The 17820-nt window shown below is 37.1% G+C and overlaps 2 protein-coding genes and 1 pseudogene across 3 annotated transcripts; all 3 read right to left on the reverse strand.

Moving 5' to 3' along the window:
• Positions 1 to 271: 271 nt before the first annotated feature.
• LOC107737912 (glutamate-rich WD repeat-containing protein 1-like) lies at positions 272 to 4415 on the reverse strand. The gene is made up of 7 exons (XM_016549547.1): positions 4159 to 4415; positions 3136 to 3253; positions 2874 to 3033; positions 2488 to 2698; positions 1909 to 2051; positions 1629 to 1820; positions 272 to 837 (listed from the first exon to the last, which is right to left on the reverse strand). Exons 1-7 carry the CDS (start codon positions 4370 to 4372, stop codon positions 529 to 531), a joined length of 1347 nt encoding a protein of 448 aa, XP_016405033.1. The 5' UTR covers positions 4373 to 4415; the 3' UTR covers positions 272 to 528.
• Positions 4416 to 5607: 1192 nt separating this feature from the next.
• On the reverse strand, positions 5608 to 8848 carry LOC107737913 (uncharacterized). Of its 2 annotated transcripts, none has more exons than XM_016549549.1 (5): positions 8326 to 8848; positions 8007 to 8119; positions 7739 to 7807; positions 6786 to 6917; positions 5608 to 6397 (listed from the first exon to the last, which is right to left on the reverse strand). In XM_016549549.1, the coding sequence occupies exons 1-5, from the start codon at positions 8336 to 8338 to the stop codon at positions 6083 to 6085; spliced, it is 642 nt and encodes a 213-aa protein (XP_016405035.1). In that variant the 5' UTR covers positions 8339 to 8848; the 3' UTR covers positions 5608 to 6082. The 2 variants fall into 2 exon arrangements, with proteins under 2 accessions (XP_016405035.1, XP_016405034.1); XM_016549548.1 differs by having other exon boundaries at positions 5608 to 6442; positions 8326 to 8844.
• A 519-nt stretch (positions 8849 to 9367) lies between these two features.
• On the reverse strand, positions 9368 to 17791 carry LOC107737910 (folliculin-like; annotated as a pseudogene).
• Positions 17792 to 17820: the final 29 nt, after the last annotated feature.

The following is a 17820-nucleotide window of genomic DNA, read 5'->3' on the forward strand; positions in this document are numbered from 1 at the left end:
AAGAAATAAGGACTAACAAAACACTTTTCTGTTTATAATAATATGTGTGAAGGCTACTATGGTTTTGACCCATAAAACCAGCAGTCTGCCTTAATTAAAACCCACAGCCTGCCTTTAGCTTCAAACTGAAAGACTAAAAATACTCTGTTATGTCCATTAAGAGAAAAGTCCTAATCTTTTTTTTTTTACTGAACGGATACCCAAGGAAAAGTGGCTCTTCGGTAAATATGCTCGTGTTATAAATAATGTTACTACACAACCAGCAGACTTGTGGATGATTTAGAACATTTTAACGAGTACAAATCAGTAATTCATCATACAATTACATTATTTCTGCCTCAAGAAGTTGAAATATTGGTTCTAGAAGGGATGGAAAAATGACAGAAATGCATACGAGTCATGCATACCTAGATGTTCCATTCATCCATCTATGTACATTTAAAATTCTACACATGCACATTCTTTCTGCCTGAAACTGTCCAGTCTCTCGTTCTCTTCCCACTCACACAGACACACGCACACACACAGTTAAACAGAAATAGTTCTGAAGATGTTGAATCCCGACAGCGCGGTGGAAATGAGAAGTCCAGGAATCTGTGGGTGCCAGTGGAGCTCCTTCACTTCTTTCTGGCCCTGGTGAAGGAACAGTAGCTGTGGTGGTAGCTGTTTTAAGCCCCCTGCCTGTTCTCCCATGTCACATGACTCCACTGACAGATCCCATTGGCTAATAACATCATCAGCTCCAGAAGCGGCAAACACACTGGAGTCAACAGGGTTCCACTCCACTGACGTCACAGGAGCACTGTGCTGCTTAAAACTGGCCACTGGATGTCCAGACTGAAAAAAAGAAACAGGAATGTGATCACTTTAAACAATAAACAAAAATAAGTAACATACAGATAATATAAAACACTGTACAAAAGTTTGGGGTCAGCAGGTTTTTTGTATTTATACCTTTAATCAGCAAGAACACATTAAACTGATTAAAAGTGACAGTAAAGACATTTATAATATTATAAAACATATCCATTTAAAAAATGCTGTTCTTTATAACTTTCTATTCAAAGAATCACAGACACATATAGCCGTTTCCACAAAAATATTAAGCAGCAAAAAAAAAAAAGTTTTCTGCATTGATAAAATCAACATATTTGAATGATTTCTGAAAACTCATGTGACACTGAAGACTAATGCCTGCTGAAAATGACATTTAAATTACATGTTAAAATATACGTTTTTTAATTTTGTAATAATATTTCAGAATATTACTGTTTTTAGTGTATACTGATCAAATAAATGCAGCCTTGGTGAGCATTAGAGACTTCTTTCAAAAACATAACATCTTACAGAGTCCAAACTTTTAAATGGTAGTGTACATTAATTCTAAAAATAATTAATAAATAAACTACTCATAGAATTATATTTGATTTAAAATTCGTTTTAAAAGTACTGTAGTTTGCAAGTAGGTTGTTCTAAACGCCCTGGAAGAATTTACCTGACAAGCAGACATGCAACAAATGTGGCCTCAATTGCTTCTGTCTCTTCATGTAACCTCAGACTGACTTGTTTCACTTTGGTAATGTTTTAGTTGGAAAATAAAACATTAATATTTGTTTCCTCTTGCTCACCTGGAACTGCCTTAAATCCCAGACTTTCAGGAGGCCATCATCTCCTCCAGACAAAATAAAAGGTTCAGTCCGGTTCCAGCTAATAACATTGATGTCTGAAGAATGAGCCTCATTGGCTGACAGCATGGAATTAGGTGGTGCCCTTATGTCCCAAATGCGAATGGACTGATCCCCTGAGCAGGATGCAAAAACCTGGAGGTGAGAGAGAAGCACTAATTTACCCATTATATCCACTTGTAAAAAATATTTTAATATTATCATTCTCTTTTGACTGACATACTGAGGCTTCAGTAGGTGACCACTGCAGGTCCTCAACAGACTTGCTGTGTGAGCTGAAAGGCCGTTGGTCAACTTTCCAAGTCCCACCCTCCTGTGGCTCCCAGACGTGAATGTTCTTCTTGCAGTCGCCGCTTACCAGGCGTCCTAAAGTAGGTAAACATGAAATGATTTGAGTCTTAGTCAGTAGTCCCATTAATCTATTTGTATGGAGGCAAGACCCTGATCTGTCCATTATATATATATTTTTAACATAAGAGTGTGTGACCATTTTTAACATGAATGTGCAAGGCTTCCTGTGTCATCCGCTTCTAGTTATTTTAGCTGTACAAAAACAGTCCGTTATGTTGCTTGATATTGCAAACTGGTATTTGTTATTATTATATTATTTTCATTTATTATCGCAATCACTAACATACTTGTTTGTAATGCAAATAGTTTTACTGTTTACTGCACTTTGTTGTTCTTCAAGTTATTTACTATAGCAGCAAATGAATCAGTACTTCCGCACATTCACAGAAAATAGCTTACTCCTGCTTTGAAAAATAAGGTGGATATTAATATTACAATCCATATTACTCACCTGGTACCTTGGGTGACCAATCAATGGCAAATCCTTCTGACATGTGACCAGAAAAACTGAAAAGAGGAGTGGCTTCCTTCTGCTGCTTGATGAAGGCCGACATCGCTGACGAACTGTGCACCGCCTCAAGCTGAGGTCGGAGGTCAAAAATCTCCACCTGTCCTTTATCTGACCAGAGCGCAGCCAATGTCTGTTCACCTCGCCGGGTGACCTGTTAAAGTAAAAACATCATAACTTTAGATGATGATTAAGAAAATGAAACTGGATTACATGTTTAATTATTACATACTGCTGCTATTTATTATTACAATTATCATTTAAGCTGTAAAATTATAATTAAAACGCTAAAAGTCTGAAAGAGTAAATATTAAAGTAACTAGACTTACTCGGACTCTGTTGATCCCACCATAATGTGGCATCATGGCCAGCTCCAACTGTGGTTTCTTCTCCTCGTCCTCATCTTCATCACTTTCTTCATCACTGCTTTCATTTTCATCTTTATCTTTGTCAGTTTCATGAAGATTATGCATGCGCATGACAATAAGCCTGGATAGAGATGAAAATGTCATCATCTTTGGAAGCCAGGCATCATAAAGGTATTAGATGTTTGTTGCAGAACGAGCTCTGACAGCATTCGTGTCAGTTTACCTGTTGCTTAAGGCGGTGTCCGCCTGTGTACCTGCACACAGCACCATAGAGAGAGGAAACTGCTCCCGCACTTCTCCTTCACCATCACGCACCACATCAAAACTCAGACACGGGGCACCTGCAGAGGGAAAGAGAAGTTTACTTATCATAAATGAATTTCAGAAGATAGCGGGGATAAGAATAGAAACATCTGGTTATTAACACACAAGACATTTCAAAATATTTTCCTGTTAAAAAATACATTCACTAATTTAAAAAAGAAAGAAAAAACAGAATTAAAGAAAGAAAAAAAATAATTATGCACAACGAATAAGTTGGATGAAGAACTAAGGACAATTTATTTATTTATTTTTTTGTTACATTTTTTATTGAGCACAAGAATTCATGCTCATTATTTTGTGAAAATAATAGTAAAAAGTACTATTCATGACAATACTGTTTGTTTTACTGCCTTTTATGTTCACTGTTTATCATTTATTTTACTTTGCAACTTTTGTACTGTACTACTGTATTACAGCAAAAAGAATCATCATTAAAATAATGGAAAAAGTAAAATGTCAAAATGCATTACAGTAAAGAGAATTGGTAAACTGCCCTAAACAATACCACAACATATAATAATAACAATTATTATTATTATTTATTATTATTATTCATATAGTTATTATTGCACTGCAAAAACGCAGCCTACATTTAGGATCACTAAGATATTGATACATTCAGGACAATTAAAAAATGCATCATTTGTATCAATAATCCTGACATTTTAATTTTCAAAGATGATACACATATGACATTCATTTTGAGTGACATGGCCAGACATTTCTTAGCAAAGATGTATTTAAAATAATAATAATAAAAGAAAGAAAGAAAGAAAGAAAAAAGTAGTGGCAGTGATTATACTAACACATATCCAAACAAACATGTTAATAACATGGTACTTTATTAACTTGGCCACTGGGATGGCCAAGAGGCCACGCAAATTTGTGTTTAGTAATCGGGCACGATGTTCGGCAGACTGACCGGTCTGGCATTCGTGATACAAGCGGTAAGCGGAGCGGTCCATCTCGAGCTCTTCTCCCGGCTGAAGCGGCTGCAGACCGGGGACATAAACTTTCTCTTCTCCATCCCCGTTCCGTCCTTCTCCCTCCATATCATCCTGGTCGCTTCCACTCGCCTCCATGTCCTCAAACTCATCATCCTCCTGAGGAAACGTGTCTTCACCGGCCGCGGACATTTTGCGAGAGCGGAGGGCTTCCGCTTCACGTCACGTGGTAGCACCCTGAGCCCTGTACAGAGTTGGAAAGCTCCATAGACTGTATAAAAACAGGAAAACTCCCAAGTCACCGGGCTAACGGGAATTGTTGTCCCAAAGAGAATGTTTTACAGAAATCCTTCTCACTTTTTTTATGTCTTGAATTCAGACTGTAAAAATCTGGGCATGTTTTATTGGCTGAAATATAAATGTATTACCAGCCTAACCTGACTAGACGGTCTCGAGACACAATAAGGTTCCGTTTGTTAGCATTAGTTAGCTACATTGCATGAATTAACAATACTTCTAAAGCATTTATTAATCTTAGTTCATGTTAGTTGCAGCATTTACTAATATTAAAATCTTAAAGGGGTCATATGATGCGATTTCAATTTTTCCTTTCTGTTAATATTTAATGGACAGTTGTTTTTAACTAACTTTAATAAAGACTAGTAAATGTTGTAACAGAGGTTTTGCTCATTGTTAGTTAATGTTGGTTAATGCGTTAACTAACATTACCTAGTGTGACATTACCTCTTGGTTTAGGGAGGTTTTCCAAGATGTGTGCTGGTTTGCATGGGGTTTGGTTCAGTTGAGCATAATCCAAACAAAATTTCTGGCATTAACAGGGTAAAATCCTGCAACGTTATGAACAATATCCTTCAACAATATGTAGCTAAAATCAAAGAGCTAAAACTCAAAAGTTTTTAATTTCCTGGTTAAATAAAGGTAAATAAATTTTAAAAATAAAATGTAATTCATTGCCTGTTGACTGGGTAATTGTATTTTTATGTGTGTATTTGAGACGTGCCAGCTGCAGGCTATTGTGGTAGAACAGCAAAATTGTGTGAACAAAAGGTCTCTGTGGTGCCGTTGTTTGTGCCATCATCTGCAAGTCTCTCCATCCAGCTGATATTAGAGAAAGTCCTCATACACACACTCTGACAAACAAGAGTATAGTCAACTACAAACTACATACAAACACTGAATTAATTTTAAGATTTTATTTATATATAAAAATCTACACTTAAAAACAGACATCATATGTACACAAAAAAACAGAAAGATTGTTAAATTCATTTGAGTAAAAATTGCTTGTAGTAACCTTCTCTAAGGCAAGACAACAATACTTGTAAACATGACTTATGTAACCCTTTTGCAAATGTCTTAAGCTTAAGCTGGTTCCTACGCTACAGTATTATTTAATATGGCTTGAATTTACTGTAGTAGCCTATATTAGTGTAGTTGTTTCCTCTTGAACACAGAGTAATAAGTGGAGACTTTTGGCTTCATGTATTCTTTACTTTTTCACTACATTCAATGTTAAAACATTCAGTCAACAGGTTAAACCTGAATTATCATGACACATAATTCACTGTATAAGATAGAAACACTGGATAAGTGATAGAAACAATCAGTGCAAAGGCATGATGCAGAAAAAACATCATACACGTACATGAAAGAGAACATATTGGCCATGTGTCTGTTTCCAAAACATCCCTTTTCTCCAACATGTGGATCCATAACTGCATCTAGAAATCATGAACCATATTCAGAGAGCAACTTCTCTCTGAAATCTCATACAAATGCTAATCAATGTAAAACAAAAATGAATGACAGTAGCTGTACTTTCAAAGTGAAGCCTCATTTTGGCCAAGTTTTGTGGCATATTTAAAACAGATTTCTCAGCTTTCACCAGATCAGACTTGAAGTTATCCATAGAAAAGAAAAAGTCCAGTGAGAGCAACCTGGGAAAAGTGACTCTCTATAGCCATTAGTCGGACCTTGGTCAAGCTGTCTTTTACCTGTCTCTCCTTCTATCTCAGGCTGCTGCTCATCCACAGGTTCGTGGTTCTCCACATTCTGTTCCTCCTCTGATGGTGGATCTTCTTGATTTTCTTCACTTGGTGTGGGGAAGATGCAGTGATCCTCTCCAAAAGCACAATCCAAATCGAGCCATCGTGTGAAGAGGGATGAGGTGAAGGAGAGAAGACCTTCAGGCGATGACTGAACAGATGGGAAAGCAGAGATATCTGGACGATCTGGAATTTTCTGTTTACAAAAAGATAGAAAAAACACTAACCACAAGAGATAAATCTAACAAAACCTACAATTAAGAATGAAAAATGTGTTGATACAACATCTGGGAAAACAGTATAGCAGCAAGAAGTATGGTATGAACAAAGCGTGTTACAAACATTTTATACACTCTTAGGAAAAAAAAGGTACAAAAGCTGTCACTGGGGTACTTCAAAAGGAACCATTTATGTACACTTTAGGTACTGATATGTACCTTTAAGGTTGTAATATACACACTTAAAGGGTAAATAAGGTACAAAAGTGTAACTTTTGACAGCTTTTGTCCCTTTTTTTCTGAGAGTGTATGACAATGTACCTCTTTTGCTATGTTGTCCAGTGTGAGAATCAGCTCGCTGATGAACCTGTATTTGAGGTGAACTCGACTGAGGTGCTGGAGGAGTTGAATCCAGGAATTAGACAGGAACGCAGCAGCACTGAACACACAGCACTAATGTCACACAGAGAGAGAGAGAGACACACAAGACCGATGTAATTTTAAAGTTTTGCTACTAGGAGAAAATTAGTTACTAAACCTTTTGTATTTGGGTCGATGGCTGAGATAAACCAGAAGAAAATCTAGTTAAATTACATGTTCAATTACACGTAATTACAAGTTCTTAGAAATGCAATCTATCTAATCTTGTTGCTTTCATCTGGGAAAAAGGTTTATTCCATATTTAATGTCATGTCAGTTTGTTTAACCATCAGTTCCAACCATAGAATATTTAAATACTTTCTTTGCACCATGAATTCAAAAGAGCGTATATGATTTAATCATTATTGTCAAACTGTTTGTCAAACATCATGAATATCAAGCTTTCTTTACGATTAAATATGTTTTTAATAATAATAATAATACAAATCAGAATGATGATCTAAAGAGGTCCAAAATCTGAATGCTGGTAACAGGCTGACTTTTATTCTGCAAACAAATGTTTTTTTTTGTTTTTTTTTTGTAACATTTTAAAACAATATTACTTTGCGGTTTTAATAAAGAAAAGTTAATGTCATACTACTTATGTAAACATTTCTTTTTTCAAGAATTTTATTTATTTATTTATTGACTTATTCATTTACAATCTCCCAATAGTTAGTAGGCCCCATAAAATACCAAAATCCCATTTAATCCAGAAACCTAAAACACGCTCATTAAGTTTATTAAATTTACTGTCTGTAACCGAGCTGCACGTATAATGTATTTATGAATAACTTCAATTGGATCAGAAGAAAGAGCATCACACCACTGACCCGCTGAACTGTCAGTCTTACCGGCTCATTGCACAGCGAGCTGTCGTTGAAATAGTGAGACACGACGTAGTTCTTTGGAAACACTTGTGGCTGCAACAGATATATATTACAATGTCAAATTTTACAGCCTTTAATAAAGACGAGCTATTTATTTAAGATGCACAGGCTTCTCACACGTTACCAAAACTGCAAAACAACAATAAGGTCAGTACAAAAATTACACGGGACAGATACATGCGATCGCGGACTTCTTAATCGCGAAGTTCTAAATAAAAAAATCGAAACTCACGAATCCGGACGTTATTTCGATGTGTATAGAGTCTTGCAGATTTCTGATCGTCGTCTTCATAAAATCATTGCACCCACTTCCTTGAACAGTCAATATTGATAGAAGTAACAGCACTGAAAGGCAAAGGTAAACAATGTGGGTTCAGAGCATTAAAAGCCCTAACACTTTCAACACACCCACGCGGTTTGTTCTCTTTATGTCGCAAACACCACACACACACACACACACACACACACACACACACACACACACTCCCAAATACAACCATTTAATCATCAATTGATGGACCTTCGTCAGTGCTGCACGCGTATCACGTTACCTGTTGGTGACATGCTTCTACCGGCCAATGTGGGCCATATTCCCCATGTTCTTCTTAACCAAGTCGTTTTGCACGACAGATTGCTGCAGAAAGGTTATGGAAGAATCTAAGCTTCAGTGGGTTTCCCAGCTGCTTCTTTCAGAAACTACTAACCAAGGCGTCCTTTTCCTCTCACTGTTGCACTTTCTCTTTGATCCCACAGCTGCTTTCCATTCTGACCCTCTGGCTCAATCCCAGTCAGACATTTGGAAATTTCCAGTCTTCTGGTGGAAAAATTCTGATGGACAACAATATATTCTTCTATTTCCAGTAATTTTAGTTTACTGTTTCTTTCACTCCAATTTTCCTTCTTCCTTTTCAATCAGTTTATTTTGAAGCTTTAAATTCCAGCTGGCATGCAAGTGAGCAAGACACGTGATCTGTTGTAGGCTACTTCTGAAGGAGCAAACAGTGTGGAGGCAGTTTGCTCACGGAAAGTGAAAGTCCTGGCAGTTCAGTCTCTCTCCACGCTCTCTTTAAAGCTCCCCACCCCTTTACCTCATTAGACGGCATACACCCCCCTTCTTCTTCCTCTCTTTATCAGTACTCTATGCACGGCCTGTCCCAGGCTTAGTCTTAGTCATGCACTCTGGCAGTCTGTTTTTAATTCCCCCTCCCCACTCAGCTATCCATGTCTGTTGCTTCCTCAAGCCCACAGTTTATCAGGTGAATGATGACTTAAGCGTGTGGGCTTTCATGACTGTAATGAAAGGAGGTTATAATTCATCAGTCATTGTCAAGCATGTGATGCCTATAAAATGAGGAGGATTCCACCATGCTGTCATTTAAATAGACAAAGCAGTCAGTTTGTGGTGCAGTAGGTTCAAATACCGTCACATGAGAGATTTCATCAAAGATACATTGTTCTTAGTGCATAATGTGTGCGTATGACTTTTTAAAAACATTTTTGTATTGAGGAAAACATTTTGAAGTGTAGTAAACTAATTTGGAGTAGCTATATGATGAATAAAAAAAATCCTTACGTAAGAGCTGCTTATGGTGGAGGTACATGTTAGCACAGTATTTATTGCATAGTTTGTAAGTCTTGTAGCACATTGAAACAAGCTGTAAAAAAACTTTTATGGGTTTAAGAGGATTTCTACATAATCCAAAAACACTCCCATAACAGCAATTCATGGAAGATCTGTCAAAAAACTATTTCTTCGCTAACAGATGATCCTGATAGTGGTCAGTAGCTGGCATAATCACATTGTTGTAATTAATTACAGTACTTAATAAAAAAAAAAAATGTAAGTGGCTTTGGTTTACAAACAGCAGACAGACTTTATTTAGCATGTGTGAGATTAAAGTAAAAGCCATTTATTTAAAATAAGTTATCAAATAAGGATAAATAAAATTACTCAGAAAATACAAATTCTCTCTCAGACAAGTCAGATGAAAAAAAAATGTGATGATGAATTATAATAGGCATATAACAGGCAAGCCTCAAACAGTATCACGTCAACTGATACTCTGCCTAGTTCCCATGAAGTCAATGGACCATGTGCTCTAATAGACACATAGTGAAAAGACAGAAAATGGACATGTCCAGTCATGACGGTAAAACAACATTCCATTTAAATGCACATGTGTATGTAAAAGTTTTTGAGGCTCCAATCACAATGATAGCTTTTACTTTCTCTCTGTATCATGCAGAAAAACACATTCTCAGGCCAGGCCCCCTTTTCCCGTAATTGACACACAGACACACACACACACGCACCCACACATTCCTTTCATCTAACTCTAGCAATGAGTCCATTGTCCCTTTTCTCTCTCTCTCACTGGCTCAGAGTTCTCTCTCCACCTCTGACTGCTGTCATTAGATGGCTCTTGTAGAGCTTGCTGAGTCCTGTCATCCAAAACTTAAGAAGACGCACATTGTCCTCTTCCCCGGGCCCCGTGGCCCCCAGCAGGGCTAAAACCTTCTGAGTGTCCTCTTTACCTCTGCCATCCACCTTGGAGAACTTAAACAACACTTTTACTTTGCTGTAACAGAAAGAACAAGAAGATCATGTGAGAGGAAGCACAGAGGGTTAGCAAAGAAACAATAAACAGACAAGACAAAAACAGGACAAAGAGGAAATTGGGGAGAACTGAGTAAGTGATTAAGAGAGGAGAAAGAAGAATAACGGGAAACAGGCAAAATATTTAACTTTATGACTGCTACATGACTTTCCTAAACTGTCTGAAATAAATATAATAGCACATTCCAGAAATTCAGTATATTTTGGCGTCTCATTACATTACTAGATTTTGGACTGTGCATCCTCAGATCTTAAACGCTAATAAAATTATACATCATTTTGACACAATCTTTTAAATTTATATTCTATTCATTGTAGTACAAACTATGTTTAAATAATTTTAACTACCAAAAATGTATTATTTATCAGTGTTCCTAGAGTCCCAAATTTGTAACAGTGTTGCAAAAATGGCTAACCTCATGCACAATAAATAGGAACAGAATATAAAACAGTTCATATAATATTTTTCATATAATAATCTTCTAAAGGTTGATGGTCAGCATTTCCTTTAGGTTAAAAAAATAACATTACTTCTAATTAAAATTCATTTTCGGGTCCTGGATTTTGAATTTTTGAATTTTGCGCCCATTTGTGGAAAGCGCCTTATATGATCACTGTAACAATAGTTCACATTTTATTCAGCATAGTTTTCATTTTATAATATCATTCAAAAATATATTTTTAAGAAATTAATACTTCTATTCAGCAAGGATGCGTTAAATTAATCAAAACAGACAGTAAAGACATTTACAATGTTACAAAAGGGGTCTATTTAAGATTTTCTATTCCAAAGACAAAATGCAAATTTACTTCATCCACTCTTCTTTCAGACAGAGCAAGCAGAGAGAGACCACCTCCACCGACAAATTCTCATTAGAAAGAGCCACTTCGATCTTATTCAACAGAGTTGGACCTGAGAGAAAGACAAACCATGAGAAAGACACATTAAGGAAGAATTCACTGTGTATAAATGCAAAATTCAATAAACAGTGTGTGTGTTTGAATAGCGGTATAAATCTTTAGTCTATACTACAGAGTTTTGTTTCCATGCGTTACCTTTATCTGTTGGCTGTGTGTTTGCACTGCTAATGTTGAACTGATAAAGTGAGAGAATGTCATCATCCGAAACAGGATTTACACAACCGCGCTCAACATTAAGTACATCCACCAGCATGGAAAACTCTGGAAGATAGATCGAGAAAGAGAGAAAAAGAGGGAGAGGGGTTACACTATGTATATACACAATGAGTGTTGAACTTTGAGATGAACCTGACACTGAGTTATGAAACAATTTCACTGTTTAGAAAGAAAACAGTCACACAGAAGTTGCGAAATAAGATGTAAATCACATTCTGACAAAGAACACCCCAAAACACTTTGGGGCCTCTGTTAAAGGGGTCATATGATGCTTTTTTAAAGATCATTATTTGGTGTAACAGAATATGTTGACATGCTTTAATGTTCAAAAAACACATTATTTTTCAAATACTGTACATTATTGTAGGTCCTCTATGCCCCGCCTCTCTCAAACGCTTCGTTTTCTACAAAGTCCCTCCTTCCGACAAGCGCAGTCTGCTCTGATTGGCCAGCTGACCCAGTGCATTGTGATTGGCCGAACACCGCAAGCACTCGTCGGAAATGTAACGCCCCTTACCATAATCACGAGCTTCATCTTTCAAAATAAATGTAAAGACAGTAAATAATGTCATTAGTTTTACCATCCGTTCAAGTCCGAAAGGGGAACAGAGTCGCGTGACAGACACAAGACAGCTGACTCTGTGATGTGACCCTCTCTCATCTCTCTCTCTCTCTCTCTCTCTCTCTCTCTCACACACACACGCATTATGCTAATATTTCCACATAGTGAGGTAGATATGTGGGGGCGTGTTAGAACGAGCCGTTTTAGGGGGGCGTGGCAGAGTCTTAACTTTGATAAAGAATATCTCTTTGGTTTTGAGACTTTAGTCTTTGCAACTTCAGGGATCTTATCTATGCACAATCAGCTTGTAACACTCCAAAGAGAAAGGAAACTTGAAATCGCATCATATGACCCCTTTAAATCTATGCGTTTGTCTCGTCATGTTATAAAAACAATATGTTCCCTTGAATTGCTGAATAAAGATTATGAGATTACGGCTGTCATTTCTAAGTGTGACTGATTTAAGTGTCAATGTTAGTATATGTTTGACCCGAAGCAATCTCAGCTACAGCAGCGCCACAAGGATGGGATCAGAATACAATAGGTTAATGGGTTCAAATCTCTCAGGGCTTGGATCTTATAGATTCCTTTTTAATGTGGTGTAGACATATGTTAAATTAACTAGCTCTGTCAAGTAAAAATACACAAAAGAGGGTTTGCAGTGAAATAAAAGATACCTGAAGAGCTAACATGGGCTGGGATTGGTACATCTGGGCTAAGGCCAAGGTTCATCTGAGCTAAGGGCAAGGAAGTTGCATCGATATGCTTCCTCATAGTGAGGACTGTACAAAACTGCTCGGACACATCCAACTGGAAGCAAAGCCTGTGGAATGGACAGAAATGAGGGTCAGAACTGAATTAGCAAGACTTTCAGCATCTACTTTAAACATACACTACCAGTCAAAAGATTAGACACATCCACTCATTCTTTATTACCATTTCACATTTTTGAATAATAGCATCATCAAAACTAAATAAATTTTTTTTTTTTTCTTCTAAATTCTTCTAAAATGCACCTCTGCACGCGAGATGGATCCTGGTCCGGCTTATTCAGTAAAGAATGTATTACATTATATTATTACAAAGAGTACATGTGTGTAACATTTTGTTTAACATAAAAATACAAATATAAAAAATAAATTTTAATACAAAAAAAAAAAAAAAAAATTTATTAAATTGTATGTAAAAAATAAACAACTTTTTAATTAATATGTAAACAAAATGTATATTTTTCTACAAAACAAATTTTGCCCAAGCATTTAAGCACAGGCTTAATCAAACTCTTCTGAAGATCAGGAGAAACAAATTCAGTCAAGTTTGTCCAAACTTTTGTAGTTTGTAACACAGATGTGCTTTTATGGTGTAGACCCGCATCATGGAAATATTGTATGCATAGGTATTTAGCTGACCTTCAGCACATTGAAAGCTGACTGGATAAGACCAGGGTCTGCACCTCTCCATATGACTTGATTTCCCATGAGAACATGCCATGCCAGCTGTCGGAAATCATTGGCACCCAGGACCTGTCATTAATCAGATATAGCATTGTCAGATTTATATTTTTGAAACAAAATCTGCTGTTTGTAACAGAGTAAACATTTATTTACTTGTCTTAAATGTCTCAGTGATTTGAACTTTGGCCCAAGAAGGTCTTCTTGTCTTCCATCATCAAATTGAAAATCTTTGGGCTGCACACTCTCTGATTGGCTGGGCTGTGGGTTAGACCCACCCCCTTCAGCACCATCCCAACCACTCCTCTCTTCCTCTTGCTCTGTGAGAGAATTATACATAATGTTGCTGTGAAAGTTTTTTTTTTCATGCTGAACTCTACAGTACAGTATAACGTTACAGTATAACCTCTGCTTATGGCAAGTTATTGTTATAATTCGGATTCTAAAAGATGAACAAAGTTGAAAAATCACTGGAGAGCTGTTTGTTTGTCAGTATCAGGAGCAGAACCTTGGGAAAGGAAAATGTGGGTCAGACACCCGGTTTAACAGTTGGAAAATCAATTTGTCAGCAGACACAATAATTAAAATATTCCCACTGAATCAATAGTATCTCATGACAAAAAATCTGGCTGTATGCATAAAATACAATTTTAGCACATTTTAACACAACAAAATGTAAATCTTAATTATTTAACTCATTGCATTCATTTTACCAGTTTGTCTTTCAATGAGAACGAGCGTGTCTTCTGTGGGTGCCCCCTCTAAAAGTTTCTCGGTCAACCGACTGCCACAAGCTTTCAGCAACCTAAAATAAAGATAATTAACAAGGTGAGAGGAAGTATAACGATTTCAAAAAAGTAGCTAGGCCTATACTGTATGTGTGTTTGCTTTGGTGTTTGCCAAGAAAAGTATCACTATAACTATTGCTCAGTTGAGACAGTCACAATTATGAGATATAAGGTTTTCAGTTGTGAGATATAAATATCAATTATGAGAAATAGTCAGAATTTTGATAAAGTTGCACGTGAGAAATAAAGTCACAATTGCGAGATAGTCACAATATAAGTTACAAAGTCATAATATGAGTTATAAAGTTATATTAATGAGAAATATAGATGCAATTATGAGAAATATAGTCACAACTGTCTCAAGGTCACAACACTGCACAAGGTCGCAATTGTGAGATATAAAGTGCCAGTTTTGAGAAATACAGTTGCAAATGTGAGATATAAAGTTCCAACTGAGACAAAGTAGAAATTGTGAGATTTAGTCACAATTATGAGATCAAGTTGCAAAATATGAAAAATAAAGTCACCAATGTGAGATATAGTTTCCATTGTGAGATATAAAGTTGCGATTGTGAGATGAAGTCACAGTATAAGTTCTAAAATTATAATATGCATTATAAAGTAACATTCATGAGAAATAAGGTCACAATTTTGAGATATAAAGTCACAATTATGAGAAATAAGGTCACAACTGTGAGATAACAAGTTGCAGTTATTAGAAATAAAGTCACACTGTGAGATACAAAGTCACAATATGAGTTAAAAAGTCAAAAATGATCAGAATACTGCTTTTTTTTAACTGTGTTTTACATACCAGCTGAATGAGGAGTGCAGACTAGCCCACAGGTTGGGGTGCTGGGTTAGGGATGTGAGTGAGCGGGCTGCATTGCCGCTGCGCTGGTGAGGGAACACTGCCGGGGAGAAGGCACTGTTCATACGCACAGCCCTCTGAGGACACACACACTGCTCATTGTCAAACACCTGCAAGGCAATAAACAGGGCGAACCGTAATATTTTCAACACTACAAGGAACTCATCATTCCAAGAGGTACTCTGTCAATCACAGTACTAAAGTGGTGCTGCAGTCCAGTACCTTGAGTGCTGTGTCCTGTAGACTCTGAATGGTTTGCCGCAGGTGGCGCAACAGGAATGGCCAGGAGTTGATGAGGTAGATCCTGTCCATGGCTACCACGACAATGCTGTACCAGCGCTGGAAGCCCCGTGCCAGGCTGTCTTTGATGAAAAACGTATGAGAAAAAACAAATCCGTGCTGTTCATCTCCAAAAAAGATGGGCCCCTCTCGACCAGGACAAACCTGCAATAGCAGATAATACATAACATTTTAATGCATTTTTAATCAAGTTTAGATTAATTTATTAATGCATAAATTAAAACATAAATGTTTGCATACCTCACAGCTGAGGCTGCGCACACAGGCTTGTCGCACCACACTGAAGAGTTGTGGCTGGCGTGGATGTTGGTGGCTCAAATAGCGGATTCCCGTCTCACTGTCCACACTTACAAAGCCTGGGTGAGATGCAGGTAGGGAGCGACAGCCCTGGAGAGAGAAAGACATATATTAGATAAGACATTAAAGAGAAGAACTTCTTGGATTTCGGATTTAAACATACATTTGGGATATGACAAGATTACTTTCTCACTTACTTCACACATGTCAGCTCTCTGTGTGGCAGAGCTGTTGGCTCTCATGGTGAGCCCTTCACCCTCTCTGTCCGCCTCTCGGTCCCTGTCACCAGGAATGGCTGAACCAGGCTGCGGAGGAGACGGGGATGGAGGGTGGACGGCCTCTGTACAGAATAGCGTCCGCGGGCCATGGAGTTCACAGAAGTGGCAAAGGGCAACTAAAGCGTTCATCTGGAGGTAATTAAAAGGTTGTATGAGAATATGTGAGATTATCGCACATTTTTTTACATTTCGAAAGAATGAGGGTGAGATTTAGAAGTGGTTTATAAACCAGAACAGGCCTTCAATGCATAATGCTAAACAAACTTAAGGGAGATTAGAGTTGACTCTGGCAGTAATTATTACTCGTATGAACTGTTAACTAGTCAATTTTAATATTTTGGGCTACTTTGTTTCCAAACTCTACAGTTTTATTCATATCTATGTTCTGAAGGTTTTTACAGAGGGGTTTGTTCATTTAACATTCGACTGATTTATATAAAATTTTATTCCTAAAAATATGGTTTGTTTTTTTCCCCCCTGAATGTTGACAGTATTATCTGATTTATTGAGTGAAAAAAAGAAAAAAATGAAAATGTCCAAAATCCCCTCGGTAAAAAACTAGTGTGTCAACAAAATTACATTTTTGAAACTGCCGTTATCCTATGTTCAGATTTCTGTTTTCAGGAAATGTACAGTCATAGCCAAAAGTTTTGGCAGTGATATAAATTTTGTGTTTTGCAAAGTTTGCTGCTTCAGTATTTGTATTGTGGTCCGTCCTCAAAAGACGAGTGGACAAGCAGAAGCCCACAAATTGTGATGAACTAATAAGGCAAGAATGGATCGCCATCAGTCAGGATCTGACCCAGAAGCTAATATCCAGCATGCCAAAGCGAATTGCAGAGGTTATGAAGAACAAGGGTCAACACTGTAAATATTGACTCATTATATTTTGCCAATAAAAGCCTTTAAAACTTATGACACGCTTATCATTGTTTTTCATTATACCATAGAAACATGTGGAAAAATAATCTACAAATACCGACGCAGCAAACTTTGCAAAACAATTTCTGTCACTGCCAATTTTTGGCCATGACTGTATACAAATGTGCATTTTTAATTACATAATGCATCTGCACATTTCAACACAACATTTAAGGCAACTTGTAATAAATTTAAACGTATATTGTGATTAACTGGGGAAGTTATATAAATAAAACGTAACTCTGTTCAAAAGTGGTGTCTTGACCTATTTAAATACAAAAGAAAACACAATATCCTTACCTTTATCAGCTGGGTACAGCTATAGTGCTGACTGGTACTGACAGTAAACTAACAAGAACAAGGCATTGCAATGGAGTATTGACAATAGCAGCTATCTACAGGTTCTGCATGGTTGTCTCTTACATGTTGCTAACGATGTAATTTTTTTTTTTTCAAATCCGCATAAATGGTACACTATCCTCACCGGTATGTTTTACTAAATCGTCGCTGAAATAAGCTCGTAACTATTATTTTGATTGTTTACATTGTTAGGTCCATCCTTTTCAGCCATTGTGTCATGTGATGGGGAAGTCACGCGCTTAGATCACAACGTATGCGTGACTCACACAGCTGCTCTTGTCTCTCACACTGAATAGCCATCGGTACAGTCCAAATATTAATCCATTAATATGTTTTTCTGTTGTAGTTACATGGTGGCACCATGTATATGTTTACTATTTAGACCGATTTAATTGATTTAGGCTCTTCCGTAATCCGCTGAATGCCTTTTAGCGATCGCTGATTCATGAACGAATCTTCTGTAG

Source organism: Sinocyclocheilus rhinocerous, unplaced genomic scaffold (assembly GCF_001515625.1).
Source record: "Sinocyclocheilus rhinocerous isolate Xijiao unplaced genomic scaffold, SAMN03320098_v1.1 scaffold4662, whole genome shotgun sequence".
NCBI classification, from domain to species: Eukaryota; Metazoa; Chordata; class Actinopteri; order Cypriniformes; family Cyprinidae; genus Sinocyclocheilus; species Sinocyclocheilus rhinocerous.